The sequence below is a fragment of the Cervus elaphus genome, chromosome 10, assembly GCF_910594005.1.
Source record: "Cervus elaphus chromosome 10, mCerEla1.1, whole genome shotgun sequence".
Lineage (NCBI taxonomy): Eukaryota > Metazoa > Chordata > Mammalia > Artiodactyla > Cervidae > Cervus > Cervus elaphus.
Window position 1 is genome coordinate 33,239,640 of NC_057824.1, and position 23,165 is coordinate 33,262,804.

The following is a 23,165-nucleotide window of genomic DNA, read 5'->3' on the forward strand; positions in this document are numbered from 1 at the left end:
ATGACTCTGTGAATATACTGATAACACTGAATTATATTCACCACTTCAAAATGTGGATTTTATGGTATGTAAATTGTATCTTAATTAATAAAATATAAAAAAATTAACTACAGCCATTGGCGAGCCTTCAGGGAGTGAACACGAACACTTGATCCCCTCACTTCCCTTGCTGTGAAGGATGGAAGTTACCAAAACAAGAACTGCAGAATTGGAAAAAGCTTTATTTCAGGGAATTACAAAAGGCAGTGAAATACAGGGCAAAGGGAGCGCTAGTATAATCTGGTATGACACAGAACGGCCACTTAGTTTTGTTTTCAAACTACAAACACAAAAGAGGATCTCACTGTTTAAGGTAAGACACAGTACTCATAAAACTACAGATCACTGGGCTAGAACCTTTCTTTTAAACTAGAGATTATGAAAAGATTGTGAGACAACTAGTGTTAACACCCTTTGAGCTGTAGCATCCACTTGACACAAAGTTCCTTTGTTTTATTTACCAGATGACCAGGAATCATACACTAATTTGGCTGCAACCATGTCTTCCACCGCCATTCCTGGAATGGACAGAAATTTGGTTTAACTTTTGTCAGAACAACTTTTCCCCAAACAGCCCAGGTCCCAGAACTGGCCGTTCCTTAATACAGTGTCCACCAGGGTAACAAGGGCTAACCACCCAGAGGTGAGTCCAGGCTTGAAGAGTCTGTGAAGGGTAAATCAAGGCAAGCAATGCTCACCAAAGTTCAGGGGTCAGAAAACTTTCTGTAAACAGCCAGATAATAAATATTTAAGACTTTGCATGCCAATTACTTGCAGTTACTCACCTCTGCTGTGGTACAAGTGTGGCTTTAGACATCAGGTAAACAGATGAGTCTGATTGTGCTCCAAGAAAACTTTCCTTATGGACACTTTAGTTTGAATTTCTTGTAATTTTTATGTGTCATGAAATATTACTTTCCCCCCCAATCATTTGAAAATGTAGAAACCATTTCATTGTGGGCTGTACGAAAACAGATGGTAGGTTGGGTTTGGCCTATGCTCTGTAGTTTGTAGGACCTTCGGTCTAGTCCAAACCCTAAGTCCTTTAGCAATTCCCCCTTTATCTTATAGTTTTGGGCAAATATCCTTAACCTGGAATGGGAATATGTTCTTAGAGGCCGGGGGCTGGCTTTTATTTTTGTAACTACTACTGTACACAGTATGGAGCTTGATACACAGTAGGTATTAAATATGCATCTGTTAGATGAAGGGATGTGCCAGTAAACCAACCCCAAAAGTGAGAAAGTAAAAATTGCTCAGGAGTGTAGATCAGGTTTCCAGGGCTGTGTCTCCTGAAGGGGGCCAGCTGACCTCTGATCTGCTAAGGAACAGTGAAACTCTTTCAGACTCAACTGGATCAGTGTGATGTCTCTGAACCAGGCTCTAAATAAAGCTTATACTGTGTTTGCCTGTCTTTCTATGCATGAAAAATTAAAATATATATTTAACAGATGGTAAGGCATAGATACACTTTGACTGGCATTGGTGCTGGGTGCGCAGAGTACTCTCAATACTCTGCCAAGCAATAGCGCTTTGGTTGCTTGATCATTAAAAAATATGTAAGGTCTGGCAAGGTTGAGGGGCTCAGGCAGCAACTATTTACCAACTATTTTGAGAGTACTTCAATATTTTAGATGTAGGATCTGAATATTAGCTCTGTTACCATATGTGTCCATTTCCTTAAAATGGGAGAGCTGGGCTGAGAGGCAAACCAGCCAAAGAAGGGAGCCCCTTCTTTGATGGGCTTCTGCCTGTGCTAACTCAAGGTGGTAATGGTGCTCCCCATTGAAGACCTTCTTAAATCAGCAAGCAGAAAGTTAGGGAAGGAGAGGGAAAAAAGGTCAGGCTGTACTTCCTGTCTGGGTTGCCCTTAGGTTGGGTCTCCCTGTTATTTCTCTTAAGCTCCCTGTTTTTAAACACCTTTTTCTCCTGCCCTTCCACCTTTGAAGGATATCTTCCTCTGAGTTTCATTTAGATCAAAGTCTAAATGTTTTAATGCTGACACTTGTTATGGGCAAATCATTTTATACACACATCTCATTTAATTCTCACAAAAACTCTAGGTAACAGGTGGGGAGAAAACTGTGACTTAAAGAGGTGAGATCACTTGCCCAAGGATGCATGTCCAAGGAATAGCATAGCGGGGAAGCCAACCCAGGACTGCCCAGTTCCAGAGTTCACGGACTTCACCACTAGGCCAAGACGTAAATGATTTACCTAAGTGATAGACTGCACAATGATTCAGTTACAGAGCCTGCTGACTCATTCCTCTTCCCACCAATGGGTAAACCTACCTTGTGTCTGGTTAAGTTTGTGCCCTGGGAGCAATGACTCTTACCCAGAGACTTGAACACGGTAGTCTTCTCACAGTGGGCTGGTTTCACTCCCTTCACCACTTCTCCCAGCTCAGCGAAGATCTCAGCCTGTCAAATGAATACACACTGACCCAGGTCATGGAGCTAATATGGCTTAGGACCAGCTTCTGAAGCCAGGACAGGGTGTCCCTGACCTGGATAAGGGATAACTTGATAAAATGACCTTCTGTAAACGGAATGATGTCAGGGAGGATGCCTCTCTCTTAAATCTTTTTCTGGGGATGAGAAGTGGGTACATCTGCTTTTGTGATACCATGATTGCAGAAATACAAATCTGCAGCCAGGGGAATGTCCAGCCAGGACACTGTATCAGTGAAGAAACAGGCTTGTTCTTATCTGAACACTCATTTTGGCAGCCCCGTTCTTACTGCCATGCCCTGGTTATGAAAAAAGGTCAGAAAGCGGTCAACACTAGTCCTGATTTGTTGGCCATACTGGGGAAGTTTCCAGAGGCTCCTATCTTTCAATCCTATTGCTTTATAGGAAGCCCAATTCAATGGAAAAGGCCATCAAGCTGATCTCTTAAGGCAAAGGGAACAGGAAAACACATGTCACCACACAATGGCCACATTACTCTGGAAGGGAATTAGAAAGGATGGAAAGATATTTGAGAGTTATAACCCCCCAAAGAGGTGGGAGTTACGGAGATCTGCAGCAGGCCAGACAGAAGGGGGTATTAATGAAACCCGGGGATCCAGGTGAGGATAGTCAGACATCAGCAACAGAAAGATGGCTCACCCCTGACAAGAGGACATCTCCAGACTCTTTCAGGGCGGCCTCCTGGGAATCCACATACAGCACAGCCTGTTTCATGAGCTCGTCATCCAGCTCTCTCCAGTCAGGTCTGCTGGCGCCGATGGCTAAATGACAGCAAAACAGACCCTGAGCCTTGAAGTAGTCACAGGGGATACTGCAGGCTCCAAAGAATGAAAGGGGTGGGGAAAAGGAAGTGACAGAGGACACGTGGGAACAACTGTGGCATGCCTCATCTCCCCAAGCCTACTCCCTCCCAAACAACAAGACTGAGCTCTCTAACAAGAATGACACTTGGCATTTTCTCCTTTCCATTTCATGCCCATTCTCATTAATCAAAAATATTTTGAGGCAGCTTAGCCCTTGTAGCTCAGTCGGTAAAGAATCTGCCTGCAGTGCAGGAGACCCAGGTTCGATCCCTGGGTTGGGAAGATCCCCTGGAGAAGGAAATAGCAATCCACTCCCGTATCCTTGCCTGGAAAATCTCATGGACAGAGGAGCCTGGTGGGCTACAGTCCATGGGGTCGCAAAGAGTCGGGCACGACTGAGCGACTAACACACACAGCATTCATGTACTGTGTGCCTACTATCGCTGGGATGTTTCACACATACTATTTCAAGTCTTCACAAGTACATTACATGTCTGATTCCCATTTAAAAGGTACACAAACTGGGCTCAAAGAAGAGGTATGTGCCAAGGTTATATATCCAATAAATGCATCTATGACTCTAAAAGAACACATGCCTTTTCATGTTTCTTCTGCTTATCAGCAGCAGCGACTTCCTTACACAAACCCTAAAACAGACATCACTTGCAGCTTACTCATACCCCACAATCCTCTGTCTTCTGTCTGTCTGCTTGCTCTTCGATCATTCCCATTCCTTATTCCCAACCACTTCTCTTACCTCATGAGAAAAAAAAAGCCCAGTGTCAGGGACACAGAGAAGCCCCAGTAAACAGGAAACTGGTTGCACCCCAGCACCAAGGTTTCACATCCTCTGCAGAGCCCAGAACCATAATGATGAATCCAAGGAATCATGCCTCCTGGCATTGGGACATAGGATAATGCTGAGACTGAATCAAATGCTTGCAGGACCAGGAAGGTAGTGAAAATGAGTGGCACTGGTCTGAAGAACTGGATTAGAAATGGTGGAGACCTCAGTACAGAGAAGAAAGCAGGCCCTTCTAAAGGGGACACTAACTATTCTGCTCAAGCAGAACTGTTGCCATGTAAGAATGCAGGGCCACTCTTAGATAGCCCTCCCCCGGCCCCCTGCTCTTTTTGTAAAAAGAGAAGCAGGAAATCTATTTGCATGTGTAATTTCTTGGTTTTCAGAACACTTAACACTCTATGGCCTAAACAAAACACATCTGCTGGCTGGATTCAGCCCACAGCGGCCAGTCTTTGGAAACGGCTATGAAGCTTTATACAAATATAAGGCAGCATTTGTAAGCCTTCTCTCACTGCCATCCAGTTTTCTCTACTTGTTCCCTCTCCTGTTGTTCTCCCTCACTCTAATTGTCAAAGACAGTGATGCAAAATGTCCATCTTGAAGGTTGTTTGTGTGAGGAGTTCTATAGAACAGAAGCACCAACTAATGAAGCTTGTAAATAAATCATAAGCTGGTGGGAAAAACCCTAGCTTCTCAAGCCCCCTCTTCTGATTGCACTTGTTCCCCCTAATTTGGAGCATGGCGAATGCTCAAAGGGTTGCATAAGGCCACTCAAGCCAGTGGAGGTGGTCCAGGAAGCAAAGGGAGGGGCCTGACTCAGGCTGGGCTTTGGCCTTCCTTCAGCGGGGCTACACTGGGTGAGGGTCAGACCCTGGCTGGTGGGATGCCGAGAAAGAATGAGGGGCACGGAGGGAAGGTTGGAATTGGGCCTAACTCTCAGCCAAGCTGTAAAGTAAGTAAAATCTGTTGTTGGTGTTTCCCCGTCAACCGCACTTGTAACATACTTTTCTTAAGTATATTTACTGCCTCTAAACACACAAACCAGTTTTGTCTTTAGACCAGGGAAAGATAGAGACTCCTCGACTCAAAATCAAGTTAGCTCTTCCGAGAGAGACATTCGAAGTGTGAGAGGTATACAACATGAGGGAGATTCTCTGTTGCTGTCTTTGAAGGTAGAGTGTCCACAGGAAAATAAATGTGGACAGCCTCCTGGAGCTGAGAGCAGCCCCAAGGAAACTTGCATCCTTGTCCTACAATACAAAGAACTGCCACAACCACGTGAGCTGGGAAGAAGACTCCAAGCTCTAGAAGATATTGCAGCCTGGAAAACACCTTGCTTCCATCCTGCACGCGCAGAGGACTTAGCTAACCCATGTCTAGACTCCTAACCACAGAATCTAAGATATCAAATATGTTCTGCTTTAAGCCAAAAAAAAAAAAAAAAAACTGAAAAAAAAAAATCAACTCAGTCTTATTGAAGATTCAGCTCTTGTCCATTTTACCCAGAACTGACTTCTCTTGAAGTTCCAAGTCCTTCTAGAAATGGCCTTACTGTTCGAGTATGGCTTTAAGAACAATAAGACCTATCCCCCGGATTCACATTCATAATATCAGTCCCATACAGGCTGAAACCTTCAATTTTCTATGGCCTATTCCTCAATCATACATGTTTTGTTTCCTTCAGGGAACTTAACCTTTAGCTGGAACTATCTAGCTCATCTATTTGTTTACTTGTTTATTGTCAACCTCCCTACTCTAGAATGTAAACAGCAGGAAAGCAGTGACCTTGATGACTGGTTTACTTTGGCTTCCCCAGCATGTAGAACAGTGTCTGAACCATGGTAGGGATTCAATACACATTTGTGAAAGAACAAATAATCATGATACTTGGCTCTTGCACATGCGTGCAGAGATCTTAGAGTTCATACTATGTGCCTGTCACTAAAACATGAGGCATTGATACTGTGTTTAAATTCTCTAGCCTTCAATTGCTTGCTAATCAGACTCCAGTTTTCTTACTGAAAGATAACATAGGGTATCATTTAAGATCTTAGGCTTTGAGGGTATATTGCCTCAGTTCAAATCCCAGCTTCACCTCTAAAAACCTTTGACTTTGGGCAAGTTACTTAATCTTTCCATGCCTTGGTTTACCTACCATACAGAGGTCATGATAATAATAGTTCCTACTTCATAAGGTTGTTTTCAAGATTCAGTGATATAGTACATAACAAAGAATTTAGAACAGCACCTGCTATAATAAGTATTTAATATAGACCAGATCTTGCTATAGCCCCCAGGGTCATTTAAGGATCTTCAGGAGCCCAAGGAACTCTTATGTTTTAAGTCCCAATTATCCTACCCCACATATGAAAAAGCATTCACATAAATACATTTAGTCACATAAAATGTATTTTGTGCTGTAATTAAAAAAAAATTAATCCCAAGTGTTGGTGAGTTCCCATGAACAAGTGAGTCATTTGGCTTTTGTAATTAAATTTCATGACATTTAAGAACGAGTTATAGTTGATCATTTGCCATAATATTATACTTTATAAAATTTTAATTAAATTTATTAGTTTTGAGTTTGTGATTTTTGTTTCATATTTTGGAGTGCATACTGTTTCTTTAAGGTTCAAATGTTTCTGAGGCCATTAAAAAGCTCAGGCATTCTCCATGAGTAAAACAACTCTGCAGATGCAGGCCCTTGGTCCAGTCAAGGGAGAGTCTGGCCACCCAATGTTCATGGAGCCACTCTGCTTACCATTGATGTGAGCCCCAGGCTTGACCCATTCACCAAACAAAATGGGTTCTGTTGCCATGGTGACTGTGATGATCACATCTGCCCCTGTCACAGCCTCCTGGACCGATGAACAGACCCGCACCTCTCCTGGCACTGAGTTCACAAACTTCTCTGCATTTTCTTTGGTGCGGTTCCATATTCTCACCTTCATTCAGGGGAATAAAAGAGACATTGGTGCTGTGATTATTTGACTGTTTATGTTTCATCAAACCTAGGAGTTACAAGGAAAAGTTGAACTACTCTAGGCTTAAGGCTGCAGTTATTTAAATCATTCGTTATGGTGAATGAATATTTGTCTGGGCCAGATGTGAAAATGACCTTTCTCTACTCCATTTTCCTGTCAGGAAGAGGGGAGATTTTTCAATTCTAGCTTGAGACACGCAGCCTCAGTAGTGTAATAGCTATTATATAGCTTAGTGATTAGCAGAGCAAATTCTGGAGCTAGACAGGTTTAGAATCAGACTTTGCTCTGTCACTTACTGTTTCTGAAGCTATTTAACCTCATTCAGCCTAAGTTTACATGTATGTAAATGCAAATCATAACTGACAAGGTCAGCATCAAATTCACAGTTTATGTTTGGGACTCTGTAAGGGAGTCATAACAGGTGTGAGATTAACAAACAGGATGTGCAGTGCTGTGCATGGAACAGCTTGATCTCTGAAGGATACGTAAGGAATTAAAAATTGGAAGGGTTTCAGGAGTAAATTGGGACTTCCCTGGTGGCTCAGATGGTAAAGAATCTTCCTGCAATGCAGAAGACCCAGGTTCAATCCTTGGGTCCGGAAGATACCCTGGAGAAGGGAATGACTACCCACTCTAGTATTCTTGTCTGGAGAATTCATGGACAGAGAAGCCTGGTGGGCTACAGTCCACAGGGTTACAAAGAGTTGGGCACAGCTGAGCAACTAACACTTACTTACACTTACAGGAGTGAATGGTGAGGCGGAGAAGAAGGTCAAGAATAGTAGCTACAACTAGATTCCTAGGAAGTGCTTGCAGGGAGAAGGTGGTCATTGGCATCACCAGGAAGTGGGGACTTGCTAGCTTGTTTAACATATTTTAATGTCTGTGGTGGCAGTTGCCAGCCTTCAGTTGAAACTAAGGCCTAAAGAAGCCCTCATAAGGAAATATAATAAATATAGAAATAAATGTTATATGTGAATAAGTTCATTAATAAAGGTGAAAACAGTATAATAAGCCCAGTTATAAGAAAATGGTTAACCACACTACCGTTCTTGATAGAAAACTATGAAATACTATACAAATATGAGGTAATCAGGAAAACTGATGTTACAACATTCAGTGGAAACTATTAAAACTATGGTTAAAAGATTAATGATTAAAACTATGTTATAAGAAGTTAATATTAAAAAAATAGAAAGAACTTACAAAACTTAATATAAAAATAAACAACCTTATTTAAAAATGGGCAGAGGCCCTGAGTAAATATTTTTCCAAAGAAACTATTAAGTCCACCATTCACATCACTATGAGATTAGAAATCAACTACATGTTTGTGCAAAAAACACAAACATGTGATGGCTAAATGATATGTTACTAAACAACCAATGAATCACTGAAGAAATCAAAGAGGAAGGAAAAAAAATACCTAGTGATAAATAAAAAATGAAAACATGATGATCCAAACCCTCTGGGATGCAGCAAAAGCAATTCTAAGAGGGAAATTTATAGCAATACAAGTTTACCTCAGAAAACAAGAAAAATCTCAAATAAATAACCTAACCTTATACCTAAAGCAACTAGAGAAAGAGGAACAAACAAAACCCAAAGTTAGTATAGGGAAATAAGTTGTAAAGATCAGAACAGAAATAAATTAAACAGAGACAAAGAAAACAACAGCAAATATCAATGAAACTAAAAGCTGGTTCTTTGAAAAGATAAACAGAATTGAGAACCCATTAGCCAAACTCATTAAGAAAAAACAGAGAAGACTCAAGGTAATAAAATTAGAAGTGGAAAAGGAAAAGTCACAACTGACACCACATAAATACAAAGGATCATAAGAGACTACTATAAGCAACTATATGCCAATAAATGGACAACTTAGGAGAAGATAACAAATCTTCCAAAACTGAATCAGAAAGAAGTAGAAAATACGAACAGATCAATCATAAGCACTGAAATTGAAACTGTGATTAAAAAACTCCCAACATACAAAAGTCTATAACCAGACAACCTTATGGGTGAATTTCATCAAACATTTAGAGAAAAGCTAACATGATCCCTCTGAAACTATTTCAAAAATTGCAGAGGAAGGAATACTCCTAAACTCATTCTATGAGGCTGTCATCACCCTGATTTCAAAACCAGACAAAGATACCACAAAGCAAGAAAATTACAGGCTAATATCACTGATCACCATACATGCAAAAATACTCAACAAACTACTAGCAAACTGAACCCAATAATATATTAAAAGATCAAACTCCATGATCGAGCAGGACTGATCCCTGGGATGCAAGAAGTTTTCAATATTCGCAAATCAATCAGTGTGATACACCACATTAACAAACTGAAGAGTAAAATCACATGAGCATCTTGGCAAAAAAAGCTTTTGACAAAATTCAACACCCATTTATGATAAAAACTCTCCAAAAGTGAGCATAGAGGTAGCATACCTCAACCTAATAAAGGACATATATGACAAACCCACAGATAGCCCAATTTTGAAAAGCTGAAAGCTTATCTTCTAAGAACAAGAAGAAGACAAGGATGCTTACTCTCACTACTTTTATTCAACATGGTTTTAGAAGTCCTAGCCATGCAATCAGAGAAGAAAAAGAAGTAAAGGGAATCCAAATTGGAAAAGAAGAGGTAAAACTGTCACTTTGCAGGTGATACAGAAAATTCTAAAGATGCTACAAGAAAACCACTAGAGCTCATCAATGAATTCAGTAAAGTTGCAGGATACAAAATTAACACACAGGAATCTATCACATTTCCATGGGCTAACAACAAAAGATCAGAAAAAGAAATGAAGGCAACAATCCCATTTACCATCACATCAAAGGGAATAAAATATGTAGGAATAAACCTACCAAAAGAGGCAAAGCCTGTACTCCAAAAACTATAAGATGCTGGTGAAAGAAATAAAAGATGATGCAAACAGATGGAAAGATATACCATGTTCTTGGATTAGAAGCAATATTGTCAAAATGACTATACTACTCAAAATAATTTACAAATTACTCATGGCATTTTTTATTGAACTGGAACAAAAAATTAAAAAATTTGTATAGAAACACCAAAGAACCTGAATATACAAAGCAATCCTGAGAAAGAAAAATGGTGCTCAAGGAGTTAGGGCCACTGAATTCTGACTATACTAATCAAAACAGAATGGTACTGGCTCAAAAACAGACATAGAGATCAATGCAACAAGATAGACAGCCCAGAAATAAGTGCACACATTTATGGTTAATTGCTCTCTAGCATAGGAGGTAAGATGATGCAATGGAGAAAAGATAGTGCCTTCAGTAAGTGGTGCTGGGAAAACTGGACAGCTACTTAGGGCTTCCCTGATAGCTCAGTTGGTAAAGAATCCACCTGCAATGCAGGAGACCCCGGTTTGATTCCTGGGTTGGGAAGACCCCCTGCAGAAGGGATAGGCTACCCACTCTAGTATTCTTGGGCTTCCCTTGTGACTCAGCTGGTAAAGAATCTGCTTTCAATGTGGGAGACCTGGGTTCGATCCCTGGGTTGGGATGATCCCCTGGAGAAGGGAAAGGCTACCCACTCCAGTATTCTTGCCTGGAGAATTCCATGGTCTGTATAGTGTGTGGGGTCACAAAGAGTCGGACACAGCTGAGTGACTTTCACTTTCACTTTTCACATTTAAAAAATTAAATTAGAACATTTTCTAACATTACACACAAAAATAAACTAAAAATGGATTAAAAACCTAAATGTAAGCTTAGATACTATAAAACTCTTAGAGGAAAACATTGGCAGAACACTCTTTGACATAAATCATAACAGTAACTTTTTGGGTCTACTTCCTAGGGTAATGGAAGTGAAAACAAAAATAAACAGATAGGACCTAATTAAACTTAAAAGCTTTTGTACAGCAAAGGAAACCATAACAAAATGAAAAGATAACCCACAAAATGGGTGAAAATATTTCCAAGTGAAGTGACCAACAAGGGATTATTCTCCAAAATATTCGAACAGCCCATGCAGCTTAATTTAAAAAGAATCCTATTAAAAAAATAGGTGGAAGGTCTAAATAGACATTTCTCCAAAGAAGACATATAGATGGCCAAAAAGCCAATATGAAAAGATGCTCAATATCGCTCATTACTAGAGAAAGGCAAATCAAAACTACAATGAGGTATCACTTCACTTTGGTCAGAATGGCCATAATCAAAAAATCTACAAACAACAAATATTGGAGGAAAGTGGGCAGAAAATGGAACCCTCCTACACCGTGGGAATGTAAATTGGCAAAGTCAATATGGAAAACAGTATGGAAGTTCCTTTAAAAAGTAAAAATAGAGTTACCATATGATCCAGCAATCCTACTCCTGGGCATATATCCAGAGAAAATCATAAATTGAAAAGATACATGCACCCCAATGTTCATTATAGCACTATTTATAACAGCCAAGACATGGAAGCAACCTAAATGTCTACAGACAGATGAATGAATATAGAAGATGTGGTACATACATAAAATGGAATATTACTCAGCCATAAAAAGAATGCAATAATGCCATCTGCAGCAACATGGATGACCTATAGATTACCATACTAAGTGAAGTAAATCAAAGAAAGATAAATATCACATGATATCACTCATATGTGGAATCTAAAAAAATGATACAATTGAGCTTATTTATGAAACAGAAACAGACTCAAAGACTTCAAAAGCAAATTTATAGTTACCATAGGGGAACGGCTGAGGGTGAGGGATAAATTTGGAGGTTGGGATTAGCATATACACACTACTATATATAAAGCAGATAATCAACAATGACCAACTGTATTACATGGGAAACTCTACTCAATATTCTGTAATAATTTGTATGGGAAAAGAATCAGAAAAAGAATAGATAAATATACATATATATGAATCATGTTTCTGTATACCTAAAACTAACACACCATTGTGAATCAACTATACTCCAATAAGCAACTCATACAGCTCAATATTAGGAAAACAAACAGCCCAATCACAAAATGGACAGAAGACCTAAAGACACTTCTCCAAAGAAGACATACAGATGGCAAAGACAAAAGATGTTCAACATCACTAACTTTTAGAGAAATGAAAACCAAAACTACAATTAGGTATCACCTCATACCAGTCAAAATGGCCATCATCAAAAAATCTACAAATAATAAATGCTGGAGAGGATGTGGAGAAAAGGGAACCCTCCTACACTGTTGGTGGGAATGTAAACTGATACAGCCATTATGGAGATTCCTTAACAATCTAGGAATAAAACTACCATATGACCCAGCAACCCCACTACTGGGCATATACCCTGAGAAAAAAATAATCGAAAAGATACATGTAGCCCAGTGTTCATATACCCATCACATGGAAGCAACCTAGGTGTTCATCAATTGATGAATGGATAAGGAAGATGTGGTACATATACACAATGGAATATTACTCAGCCATAAAAATGAATAAATTTGAATCAGGTCAGTTCTAATGAGGTGGATGAACCTAAATCCTGTTATAAAGAGTGAAGCACATCAGAAAGAGAAAAACAAATATAGTATGTTAACACATATATATGGAATCTAGAAAAATGATGCTAATGAAACTATTTTCAGGGAAGGAATGGAGATGCAGATGTAGAGAATGGACTTGTGGACACCGTGTGGGAGGGAGAGAATGGCATGAGTTGAGAAAGTAGCATCAACATACATACACTATCAGGAGTAAGAATAGCTGGTGAGAAGTTGCTATGTAGCACAGGGAGCCCAGTCTGGCTCTCTGTGATGCCCTGGAGGGATGGGATGGGGGCAGGGGAGGGAGGCTAGTGACAGAGGGGATGTATGTATAATTTACACTGTTGTATGGCAGAAACCAACATGACATTGTAACAGATTTTTTTAATTTAAATAAAAAATAGAGAACAAAAAACTACCATATGATCCAATAATTCCAGTTCTGGGTATTTATCTGAAGAAAACAAAACAGTAAGGCAAAAAGCTGTAGGTACCCCCCTGTTCACTGCACCATTATTTACAATACCCAGGATATGGAAACAACCTAAGTGTCCATCAGTGAATAAATGGATAAAGCAATTGTCATGTGTGTATACACACACACAAAATGAAATATTGCTCATTCATAAAAACAATGAAATCTTGTGATCTGAGACAAAAATGTGTGGATCTTGAGGGTCTTATGCTATGCCAAATAAGTCAGACAGAGAAAGGCAAATAGTATATGATCTCACTTATATGTGGAATCAGAAAAACCTCAAATGAATGAACAAACAAAATAATTGAGAAACTGATATATACACACAGAGAACAAGTTAAAGAAACCTCTTGTGGTGATTGCCGGAAGGGTGATGGAGGAGCTGGGGATGAGGGAAACAGATGAAGGGGATTAAGAAGTACACACTTCTGGTTATAAAATAATTAAGTCATGGGGATACAATGTGAAGCATAGAGAATATAGTCAATAATGCTATAATAACTTTGTATGGTGACAAGGGGTAACCAGATTTATCATGGTGACCACTTTGAAATGCCTATAAATATCCAATCACTATGATGTACACCTGAAATTAATATGATATTGCATGTCAATTAAACCTTGGTGAAAAGCATAAAAAACCATAAAAAGCAGATGAGAGAAGACTAGAAATGTCAACTACTTGTATTTGAAAACAGATTAAAGGGAATTTTTCTTTTTTTTCCTTCCTTATATTTTCATTTCTCAAAGCAGAGGTACTAGTTCTATCATAAAAAATCACACCTTAAATCTGCCCCACCCCTCTCACACACATAGAAAAAAAAATCAAATATAAGCAGTATCAAGTGTATCAAAAATAACGTGAGCCAGGCAGAATGGGGAAAGGTGGACTGATGTCTAGACTTTGAAGGGGCACGCTGTGGCCTCCTGCTCTCCAGACCTGGATTCCTAACCCTTGAATACTTAAGGACCCCAGATTCTGCTAAGAGAAGCAACAGAAAGGGGCCAAAAGAAAAACTGAATGTATGCAATGGATATGATACAATCCTTTAAGTAACTGAGTAGGCTCTGTGTACCGAAGTGTACTCTACAAACTTAGAAACTGGAAGAAGTGACTCAGGCCTTTCCCCCAACTCTTCATCTCCAATGGGACTTTCACACAAGCCATTAAAAGAATGGTCTAGATGGTGGTACTCCCAACCTGACGATTGCAGCATAACTTATATCTTAACAAAGGAGTACAGAGAAATGTCACTGCTGCTTCCTCTCCACATCCCCCACCTCCCTCCCTGGACTTACCTCCTTAAAGAAGAACTGTTCTGTGAAGATCTCATAATGGCTGTAAGCCTGGACCCCAGCTCCAAGGATACACAGCACTTCACTGTTGGGAGGTTTCAAAAACTATTTGAGAGAAAGGAGATAGAAAAGATCAAGACAGACTCTTGAAGTCAGGAGAGGATCAAGTACAGTTTGAGAATCAGGGACCTTCATTCAGAACCTCTCAGGCAATCAAGGAATATAATTTTGTATTTCCATTTCCACTCTGTATGGTGTGGGCGGGAGAGAAAAGCCTTCACTGAGTACTTAAAATATACCAATGCTTAACCTTCATGATCTCTTTTAGTCCAGACAATTGACCCCATGTGCTAGATGCTCCCACAGTTATCCTCTTCTTACAGATAAAGAAATTGAGGTCCAAAGAAGTTATGTATCTTGCTCAGAGCCCTGTAATTATTAAATGGCACAGTAGGGCTCCAAAACCTCATCTTTCATTCTCCAACACCCACATGCTTTCTCCTCTGCTACCTCATCTCAGGGACACAATAAGCCAACCTACTTCTCAGAGCAGTTGAGTTGCTTTTGGAATCCATGAATCCATGTGAACCGAGGTTCTCAAACTACATTTGCTGTGCCTACTCTCTTTTGATCCTGTCTCAGCCTGTCTTCCTTTAAAGAGGAATGTAGAGATGGCATTTGTGGGACCTCCTCAGGGTACATGTGTGTCTTTATTTGGGAGTGACGTTGTGTGATCAGCTCTCCAGTAAAGCCTTTCTGACCTCTCTGATAGAATTTACCACTTCATAGCACTTGTTTGTTTACAAATTTATTTTCCTGTACTGGTGTGTAAGTCCCATTAAAACAGAGACAGTCTTATTTGCACAGAATTGGCATGTATCTACTATTACCTAAGAGAAATAGAGCAGGGTTTCTTGACCTCAGCACTACTGATATTTGGGCTGGATAATTCTTTGTTGGCAGGGTTTGGGTGGCTGGCAGGTGGGAGGGCTGTACTCTGCACTGCAGGAAGCTTGGCAGCATCCCTGGCCTCTGTCCATTAGCACCCCCTATGCCCTCAGCTATGACAACCAAAAATGTCTTCAAACATTGCTAATTGTCTCTGGGGCAGTTGGGCTCTGGAAACAGTTGGTCTTAACTGCTTCCAGTTAAGAACTACTGGCATTGAGAAAGGACATCACTTGCGCCTCAAATCATCCATGTTAAATAAGACCATCTTCTGTCTTTTCTCTATTTCATTTAACAAAAGTTGATCTTGATCTGCTCTGTATCAATAATTACCATGATTGAGATTCTGGAGTGCAACCTTAAAAACAAAAGTGTTTTTAATCATTAATCACTAGCAAAAAGGAGTCTTAAATATTAGCAGATGCTTAGAGATTCTCTCTCCTGCAGCTGCACAGGAGATACCATTTTCTGCTATCAACTACAGTTCAAAGAAACTTGATTTGAAAAGGTTTCAAAATGACAATAACTTATATTCCCACTCAGTAAGGAGAATTAGGTAATTTTTCTTTAACTAAATAATTTTTTTTTCTGTTCTCAGTTAATATAAATCTATTCTTGGAAGTACATGTGGGCTTCAGAAATTGTTGCAGTATCCTGTAAAAGTAACCTTTAACCTCCGAGAGTAAATGTGTAGTTCTGCTTGCCTGTCTTGCTTGACACGTTGCTGCCCTGATAATAATGTTATAAGTGACATCTCTGTTCCTAAATGGTATAACATTTATGATATTTATTAAATCATAATAGGATTGGTGCCACTTCATTGTTTTCCTAGAGCATGCAGATAATTAAAAACATATATATGAATCTGCTAGGTTTCTTAAAAGAGTTTGAAAGACTATGTTTCATTTGCATTCACTAAGGCCTTGTGTGGTCTGGCCCTCTGGGCAGCCCAGGTTCCCCTCTGGACACACTCTCTGCACCTCTGGTCTTTCAGGCAAGAAGCCTCCTTGCTGCTCCCCAAGCACACATGACTTTATCAACAACAGGGCTTTGCTCTCCACAGGTTCTTTCCTCTGCCTGGAGTACTTTCCCCTCTGCTTCTCACAAGTAAGTCCTATTATTATTCTAATGCAAGCTCAGATATTTTGGATCTCGGTTCCAAATCGAGAAAGGAGTATGTCAAGGCTGTGTACTGTCACCCTGCTTATGTAACTTCTATGCAGAGTACATTATGTGAAATGCTGGGCTGGATGAAGCACAAGCTCGAATTAAGATTGCCGGGAGAAATATCAACAACCTCAGATATTCAGATGACACCACCCTTATGGCAGAAAGCAAAGAAGAACTAAAGAGCCTCTTGATAAAAGTGAAAGAGGAGAGTGAAAAAGTTGGCTTAAAGCTCAACATTCAGAAAACTAAGATCATGGCATCTGGTCCCATCACTTCATGGCAAATAGATGGGGAAACAATGGAAACAGTGGCAGACTTTATTTTCTTGGGCTCCAAAATCACTGCAGATGGTGACTGCAGCCATGAAATTAAAAGACGCTTGTTCTTTGGAAGAAAAGCTATGACCAACCTAGAGAGCATATTAAAAAGCAGAGACATTACTTTGCCAACAAAGGTCCATCTAGTCAAAGCTATGGTTTTTCGAGTAGTCATGTGTGGATGTGAGAGTTGGACTATAAAGAAAGTTGAGTGCTGAAGAATTGATGCTTTTGAACTGTTGTGTTGAAGGAGACTCTTGAGAGTCCCTGACTGCAAGGAGATCAAACCAGTCCATCGTAAAGGAAATTAGTCCTGAATGTTCATTGGAAGGACTGATGCTGAAGCTGAAACTCCAATACTTTGGCCACCTGATGTGAAGAACTGAGTCATTTGAAAAGACCCTGACACTGGGAAAGATTGAAGGCAGGAGGAGAAGGAGGAGGAAGGGACAACAGAAGATGAGATGGTTGGATGGCATCACTGACTCGATGGACAAGAGTTTGAGTAACCTCTGGGAGTTGGCGATGGACAGGGAAGCCTGGTGTGCTGCAGTCCATGGGGTTGCATAGAGTCAGACATGACTGAGCAACTGAGCTGAACTGAAGCTCAGCTAACCCTCACAAAAGAAGTGAAAGTCTCTCAGTCGTGTCTGACTCTGCGACCTCATGGATCATACAGTCCATGGAATTCTCCAGCAAGAATACTGGAGTGGATAACTGTCCCCTTCTTCAGGGAATCTTCCCAATCCAGGGATTGAACCCAAGTCTCCTGCATTGCAGGCAGATTCTTTACCAGCTGAGCCACTGGGGAAGTACATAAGCCTTGGCAAATCCCACAGCCTGGAGCAAGACACTCCCCCCACCTCACTTTTTGTTTTGCTCCCCTTTCATTCAATGTATCTGTCAGGATTGTAATTTTCACATTAACTGGTGCGATCTTTAGATTAATATCTGCCTCCCCAAATGCACTCTGTGCTCCGTGACTGCAGGTTCTGTATTTGGTTTTAGTCACCATTCCATGTCCCATGCTGAGTACAGGACATGGAGCCTGGTGGGCACCTAGGTATTTGTTGAATAATTGCATGTCAAGAATAAACCCTGATACATATCGTGACCCTGAGAAAGCATGCCAGAGTCCCCAGGTCAGGGTATGTGCAACCCAGACACCAAGTTACAGTGTCCATCAAACCCAAGAACTTCCTAATATTCGTCCTTCTCCCGAAAGCCCTAAATAAAACAGAAGTGATGGAAAAGAAAACATTCTACTCCTATAGCACAAAAAGTAAAATAAATCTTTGCTCCTTATTGAAAAAGCCCAACCAAGTCCCTAGGAAAAAAGTGGTGTAGTTTAAGCCTAAACTCTGAAGCATCAACTCAATGATTCTGAACATTTCTTGGAGTGCATATTTTTATCCATGCAAAAAAGCATAGTGTAACTGAGAGCTGGTCTAGAAGAATTAACCTGGTTGATCATCAGAATTAACTAGAAACCATAAAAAACTAAAACACCTAGCTTCTTTGGCCTTGTCCTCAGCAATTTTAATTCAATGGTTTTCGGAACCTGAATTAAAAAAAAAAAAAAAAAAAAACAACTCCAGAGGCTGCTGCTGTATAGCCTGGGTTGGAAACTATTGACCTGGGACAAGAAGACCTACAGCTACCTGTGCTGACTTCAGGAAATCCTAGTCTCCATTTCTTTCTGCACAAAACGAGGCCAGTAATTCTTGCTCTGCCTTCCTCACACAAACCCAAAAATAAGTTGAGACAATGGGTTGAAAATTATTTTGGAAAAAATCAAAGTCCTTTTCAAATGTAGGGCAATATTGTTAGAGTCCCTCTAAGTTACCAGGGAACATACCTTAGAGTCCCTTGATTACTTCAATCTGAGTTGGGTCTGGATATAATTAAACAAACAAACAAACAAACAAAAAACATTTCCTCAAGGTGAGTACTGCAGTCTAATCCCTTGCTACATAATTACCAGATTTATCCCCACATTCTTCCCTTATCATGTGTTTAGAAGACCTTAAAATACTCACAATCTGAACATCTGGTCTTTGCTGCTCCAACCCTCCACTGGACTCCACATTTCCTTTATGCTTAGGTCTCATAAGTCAGCACTCCCAGATCTTTAACGTGAAAGATTCCAGACTCTTAACTGTTCCTATTGATACCTCTTCTTCTTCACCCTAACCTCTAAAAATACTGTTCTTCTTGTAGGATGACCTTGCACTGCTTAGAAAAACATTATCACCTGTATCACTTGCTTCCTTCCGCCTCAAGGGCTCCTCCCTTCCTCCTGTTTCAATCACTCACTTTTTTTTCGGTCTTTACTCAAATGTCACTTCAGTGAGGTCTTTCCTTTATAATTTTAAATGCCACTGCTTCCCAATACTCTCGATTCTGCTTTATTTTCATCCTTCTAACTGGTGGTGTGGGGTGTGGTTTAGGAGCAAATCCTAGCCTATTATTAAACTCAAAAAGGGTTTGTTGTTGGTTAATTTTCTTTTTTTTAAGTAAATCATACTATGTATTTCACTTTTTATTTTATTTATTGTCTTGCCAGGTCTGTGTATGTCACCCTCTGTCTTGTTCACTACCACATCTCTGACATTTACAACAGTGCCCGATAGATGATAGGATCTCAGTCAACATTTGCTGAATGAATACATTTGTCTGGCTTGGATATGTTGTCCCCTCTACTTTTTGTGCAGTCCTGACTCTGGCCTATGGGGCAACCACACTGCCAGGAACAGTGTGGATCAGGGGCAAGAAAGCAGTCTGGGAGTCAGAGGGGTCAAGTTTTAAATTCCTGCTCTGCCACTTATTAGCTGTGTGATCCTGATAAACTTGCAAGACCTCTCTGAGTCATATTCCCTATACTTGGCAAATGGAGATAAACATCAAGGCTGGTGTGATGATCAGAAAGAGCACATGTAAGGTACCCAGAATCTTGGGCTCATTATGGTAGCCAATCATTTCATGAATCACTGTGCTCACCTGACATCCTACATTTGGCATATGATGTTTCAGCTATGCCCATAGAAAATAAAAATGTTCCTCACTTCTTAGATGTTCAAATTTGAGATACTCTATCCCACCCACCAGCTTGCACTAATCTTACCTTGGTGGCAATGGCAGACACTGCAGCTGTTCTCTTTGCAGTTATGACATTTCCATCCATGACCTTGGAGGAAAGGAGAGACAGTGAGCAAGGGGCACCTGCATTCACCACTTAAGCAGAGAGAAGATGCTCTAAAAGAGTTAGCCCTAGAAAGCATTGTGTGTGTGTATGTGTGTGTGTGGGTTCAGTTGTGTCTGACTCCTTGCGACCCCATGGACTGTAGCCCACTAGACTCCTCTGTCTATGGAATTTTCCAGGCAGGAATACTGGCTAGAGTGGATTGCCATATCCACTCTGGGGAATCTTCCTGATCCAGGGATTGAACCTGTGTCTCCTGTGTCTCTTGTGTCTCTTGTATTGACAGGTGGATCCTTAACCACTAGTACCTGGGAAGCACCAGAAAACATCTAACAGTCTGCAAGGAGAGTGTTTTGCCTGGAACCAATTCCTCCACTTTTAAGAAATGCAACTTTGAACAAATATTTTAATCTATAGGCACTTTGTTTTTCCTACCTGTAAAAACAAAGATAATGGCAACCATTCAGAGGGTTTTTGTGAGGGTTAAAAGCATTGGCATAAATGAAGCCATCTAACATATGGCCAGCCCTCAAGAAATGCCCATTTGCTTTATTTGCCCCCAGATTCTCAAAGTCACCTGTTATCTGTGCAAAGGCCCTGAAACTCTACCTCAATGGCTCTCAACTCCTCCTGCACACATGGGTAGGTTTGTGAAGATACTGAAGCTCAGGTATATCCTTAGGCTAACTGAATCTGGATCACTAGGGATAGGACCCAGACATCACTGCTTTTAAAATCTCCCCAGGTGGTTCTGAATTACACCTGGCTAGTAATAACCACCATCCTTTGCTCTGCTGTCCTCTGTTTATATTCTTCATCTCAATTCATCCTCATCAAGTACTATCAGTATTCTCATTTTATGAACAAGGAAGTCAGATTCAGAAAGAATTTCAGGCCTTGTCATTTAGTTCCAAAGCCTGAGGTGGTACCAATTTCCTGGGTAAGCACTCTTGGTGAGTAGTATGGATGTCATTTCCATTGGGTGAGCAGAAATTGTCAAGAACTAAATACTCTTTTCGGAGGAGTAATACATGGCCAGCTTCCTTGGGGAGCCTGAAATTCTGAGAAAATTTTAGAGGAAAGTTGTCAGAATTGAATGAGATCAATTTCTCTTGCCTGGCACATAATAAGTGCCCAGTAAGTGGCAATTAGAAAGGCGGAAGAGGATAGGCTACTATGCTAAGACAGTATAGGCCCTGGGCTTACACAGAGTAGGTATGAAGTCCATCCATGCCCCTGTTAGCTATGTAAACTTGGCGATGTTTTGCATAGTGGCTCTATGACTCAATTTCCTCATCTACAAAATGGGGTAATAAAATTACCTCACAGAGTGGTTTTAAGAATTAAAAGCATTAATACATATGAAGTATTTAGAACAGTGTCTGACATACACAAAGTAATTCACAAGTACAGACCACTACTATTTTTTTGATATTATCATTAAATGTTAAAACAGGTCACTGTGTACCCCTTAGAAAAAACTCCCAGGTATTAGAGAGCGCCCCTAATCTGTAACTCACGTAACTTCATGTTACAGATTCACTAAATAAAAGTTTCCTTAGCTACTGGATTTGTGCAAGCTGTATATTTGCAGTAACTGGTATGGGACAAGATCAGGACAAGAATGACAAGATCATTACTTCCACAAGTTCACACACTGGAAGCAGCAGTGGTCTCTGATGCTGGGCTACATCCTCAGGCAGTCCTAGAAACAGATACACAGTCATAGGTAACCTTCACAGTCACTGGCATCCAGTCATTCAGGGAGGGGCATATGTGGTCACATTCAGTACTCCCCCTTGCCTGAATTCTGAGCCTAGCTTTGTGCACACGGCCGGGAGTTGCTCACCGCCAGAAGGGAGCCATTGTTCGGCTGGAAGAGCAGCACTGTAGCCTGATGGGAGGGGACAGCGGAGGTGTTGCTGTGACCCTCATAGAAGGTGACCAGCTTGGTGGTCAGGGCGTCCTCTGCGGCACTGTAGGCGGGCATGACCCCCAGGAAACTACAAGAAGAGAGGGAGCAGTTTCAACCCCTTCCCGTCAATGCTGAGACATCCTATCAAGTCCCTACGTCCCTGACTCATTGCCCTACTGGCCTTCTCCCTCCTTTGTCCCCAACCCCTCTGCCGTTCCCGTTAGCAGTGTGCAGAGCACGTTCAAGAGTCTGCCTCTGGGTGAGAAAAACCACCCCGTTCTGCCACTTACTAGCTGCCATCACCTTGGGTCCTTCGCTTCACCTCTTGAGTTTCGGTTTTTCCAAATAGCTGCATCAATAGCCACGTACATATGGAGTGTATTGAATGAAACCAGCTAACGGCTTTAAAGCGCCCACAGTGGGTTGCACAAATTAGGTGAAAGGTGTTATTAGTAGGGGTTAGGGAAGCCCTCCTTTCTTTTCTCCTGCTGTTTCCCTTCTCACCCCTCCCTTTCCTCCTTTCCAGCGTCTCCGGCCCCGGCCCCGGCCCTCCTCACTTACCCGCTGTGCTTGGCGACTGGCACCACGGTGCGCACGGGCTGCACGACCCCTCCGTCGGGGCCGCTGGAGAAGTTGGCCAGAGCGGTCTCCAGAGGCGCGATGAGCAGGCTGGAGCTGCGGAGGTGGTCCTGTACATCGGCCGCGCTCAGGAACACCGGCCTCGAGCTCATGTCGCCGCCGGACTTCTAACCTCAGAGCGCTCACAGCGATCCCCGTTTCCAGTGCTGCGCCCTAAATGAGAGCCGGGGAAAGCGGGGAGCGCTGCCGCCTACAGGTCACCGCCCAGCTCGGAGGGCGGAGCAGAGCCGTTTTCCTCCCACCCCCATCTGCAGGATTGGGAGAATTGGGTCCGCTCCAGTCGCGGTTTCTCTTAGGTTGGAGTTGAGGCAGCGGGCGGGCTGGGAGTTGGTATCTTTGGGTCCACTTTCTCAATTCCTGTAGTTAGCTGTGGTCACATTCCTTGCAAAACGTGTTTGGCGCCCCACTTTCGTCTCCACCAACTCCATTATTTGCTGTCTAGGCCCTGCTGCCAGGGAAAGATGAGACAGAGGAGATGAGGGTAAACAGTGACAGGCTCCCCTATTTCTTACATTATTGCCTACATCTTAGGAGGTCTTGGATGTAAGGCGATAGAAGGTTATTAAAAACCATTT

General features: G+C 41.3%; 1 protein-coding gene across 1 annotated transcript; it reads right to left on the minus strand.

The window, feature by feature from the left end:
- Window positions 1–201: 201 nt before the first annotated feature.
- CRYM (crystallin mu) lies at window positions 202–22,785 on the minus strand. The gene is made up of 8 exons (XM_043914487.1): window positions 22,513–22,785; window positions 21,886–22,039; window positions 19,959–20,021; window positions 14,403–14,504; window positions 6,883–7,066; window positions 3,153–3,274; window positions 2,378–2,462; window positions 202–557 (listed from the first exon to the last, which is right to left on the minus strand). The coding sequence occupies exons 1-8, from the start codon at window positions 22,680–22,682 to the stop codon at window positions 493–495; spliced, it is 945 nt and encodes a 314-aa protein (XP_043770422.1). The 5' UTR covers window positions 22,683–22,785; the 3' UTR covers window positions 202–492.
- Window positions 22,786–23,165: the final 380 nt, after the last annotated feature.

Coding starts and splice junctions, on each gene's coding strand:
- CRYM (XM_043914487.1), bottom strand. CDS start 22,682: ATGAGCTCGAGGCCGGTGTTCCTGAGCGCGGCCGATGTACAGGACCAC. Junction 22,040..22,512: donor CCAGTCGCCAAGCACAGCGG/GTAAGTGAGGAG, acceptor CTCTTCTTGTAG/TTTCCTGGGGGTCATGCCCG. Junction 14,505..19,958: donor TGTCTGCCATTGCCACCAAG/GTAAGATTAGTG, acceptor TCTCTCAAATAG/TTTTTGAAACCTCCCAACAG.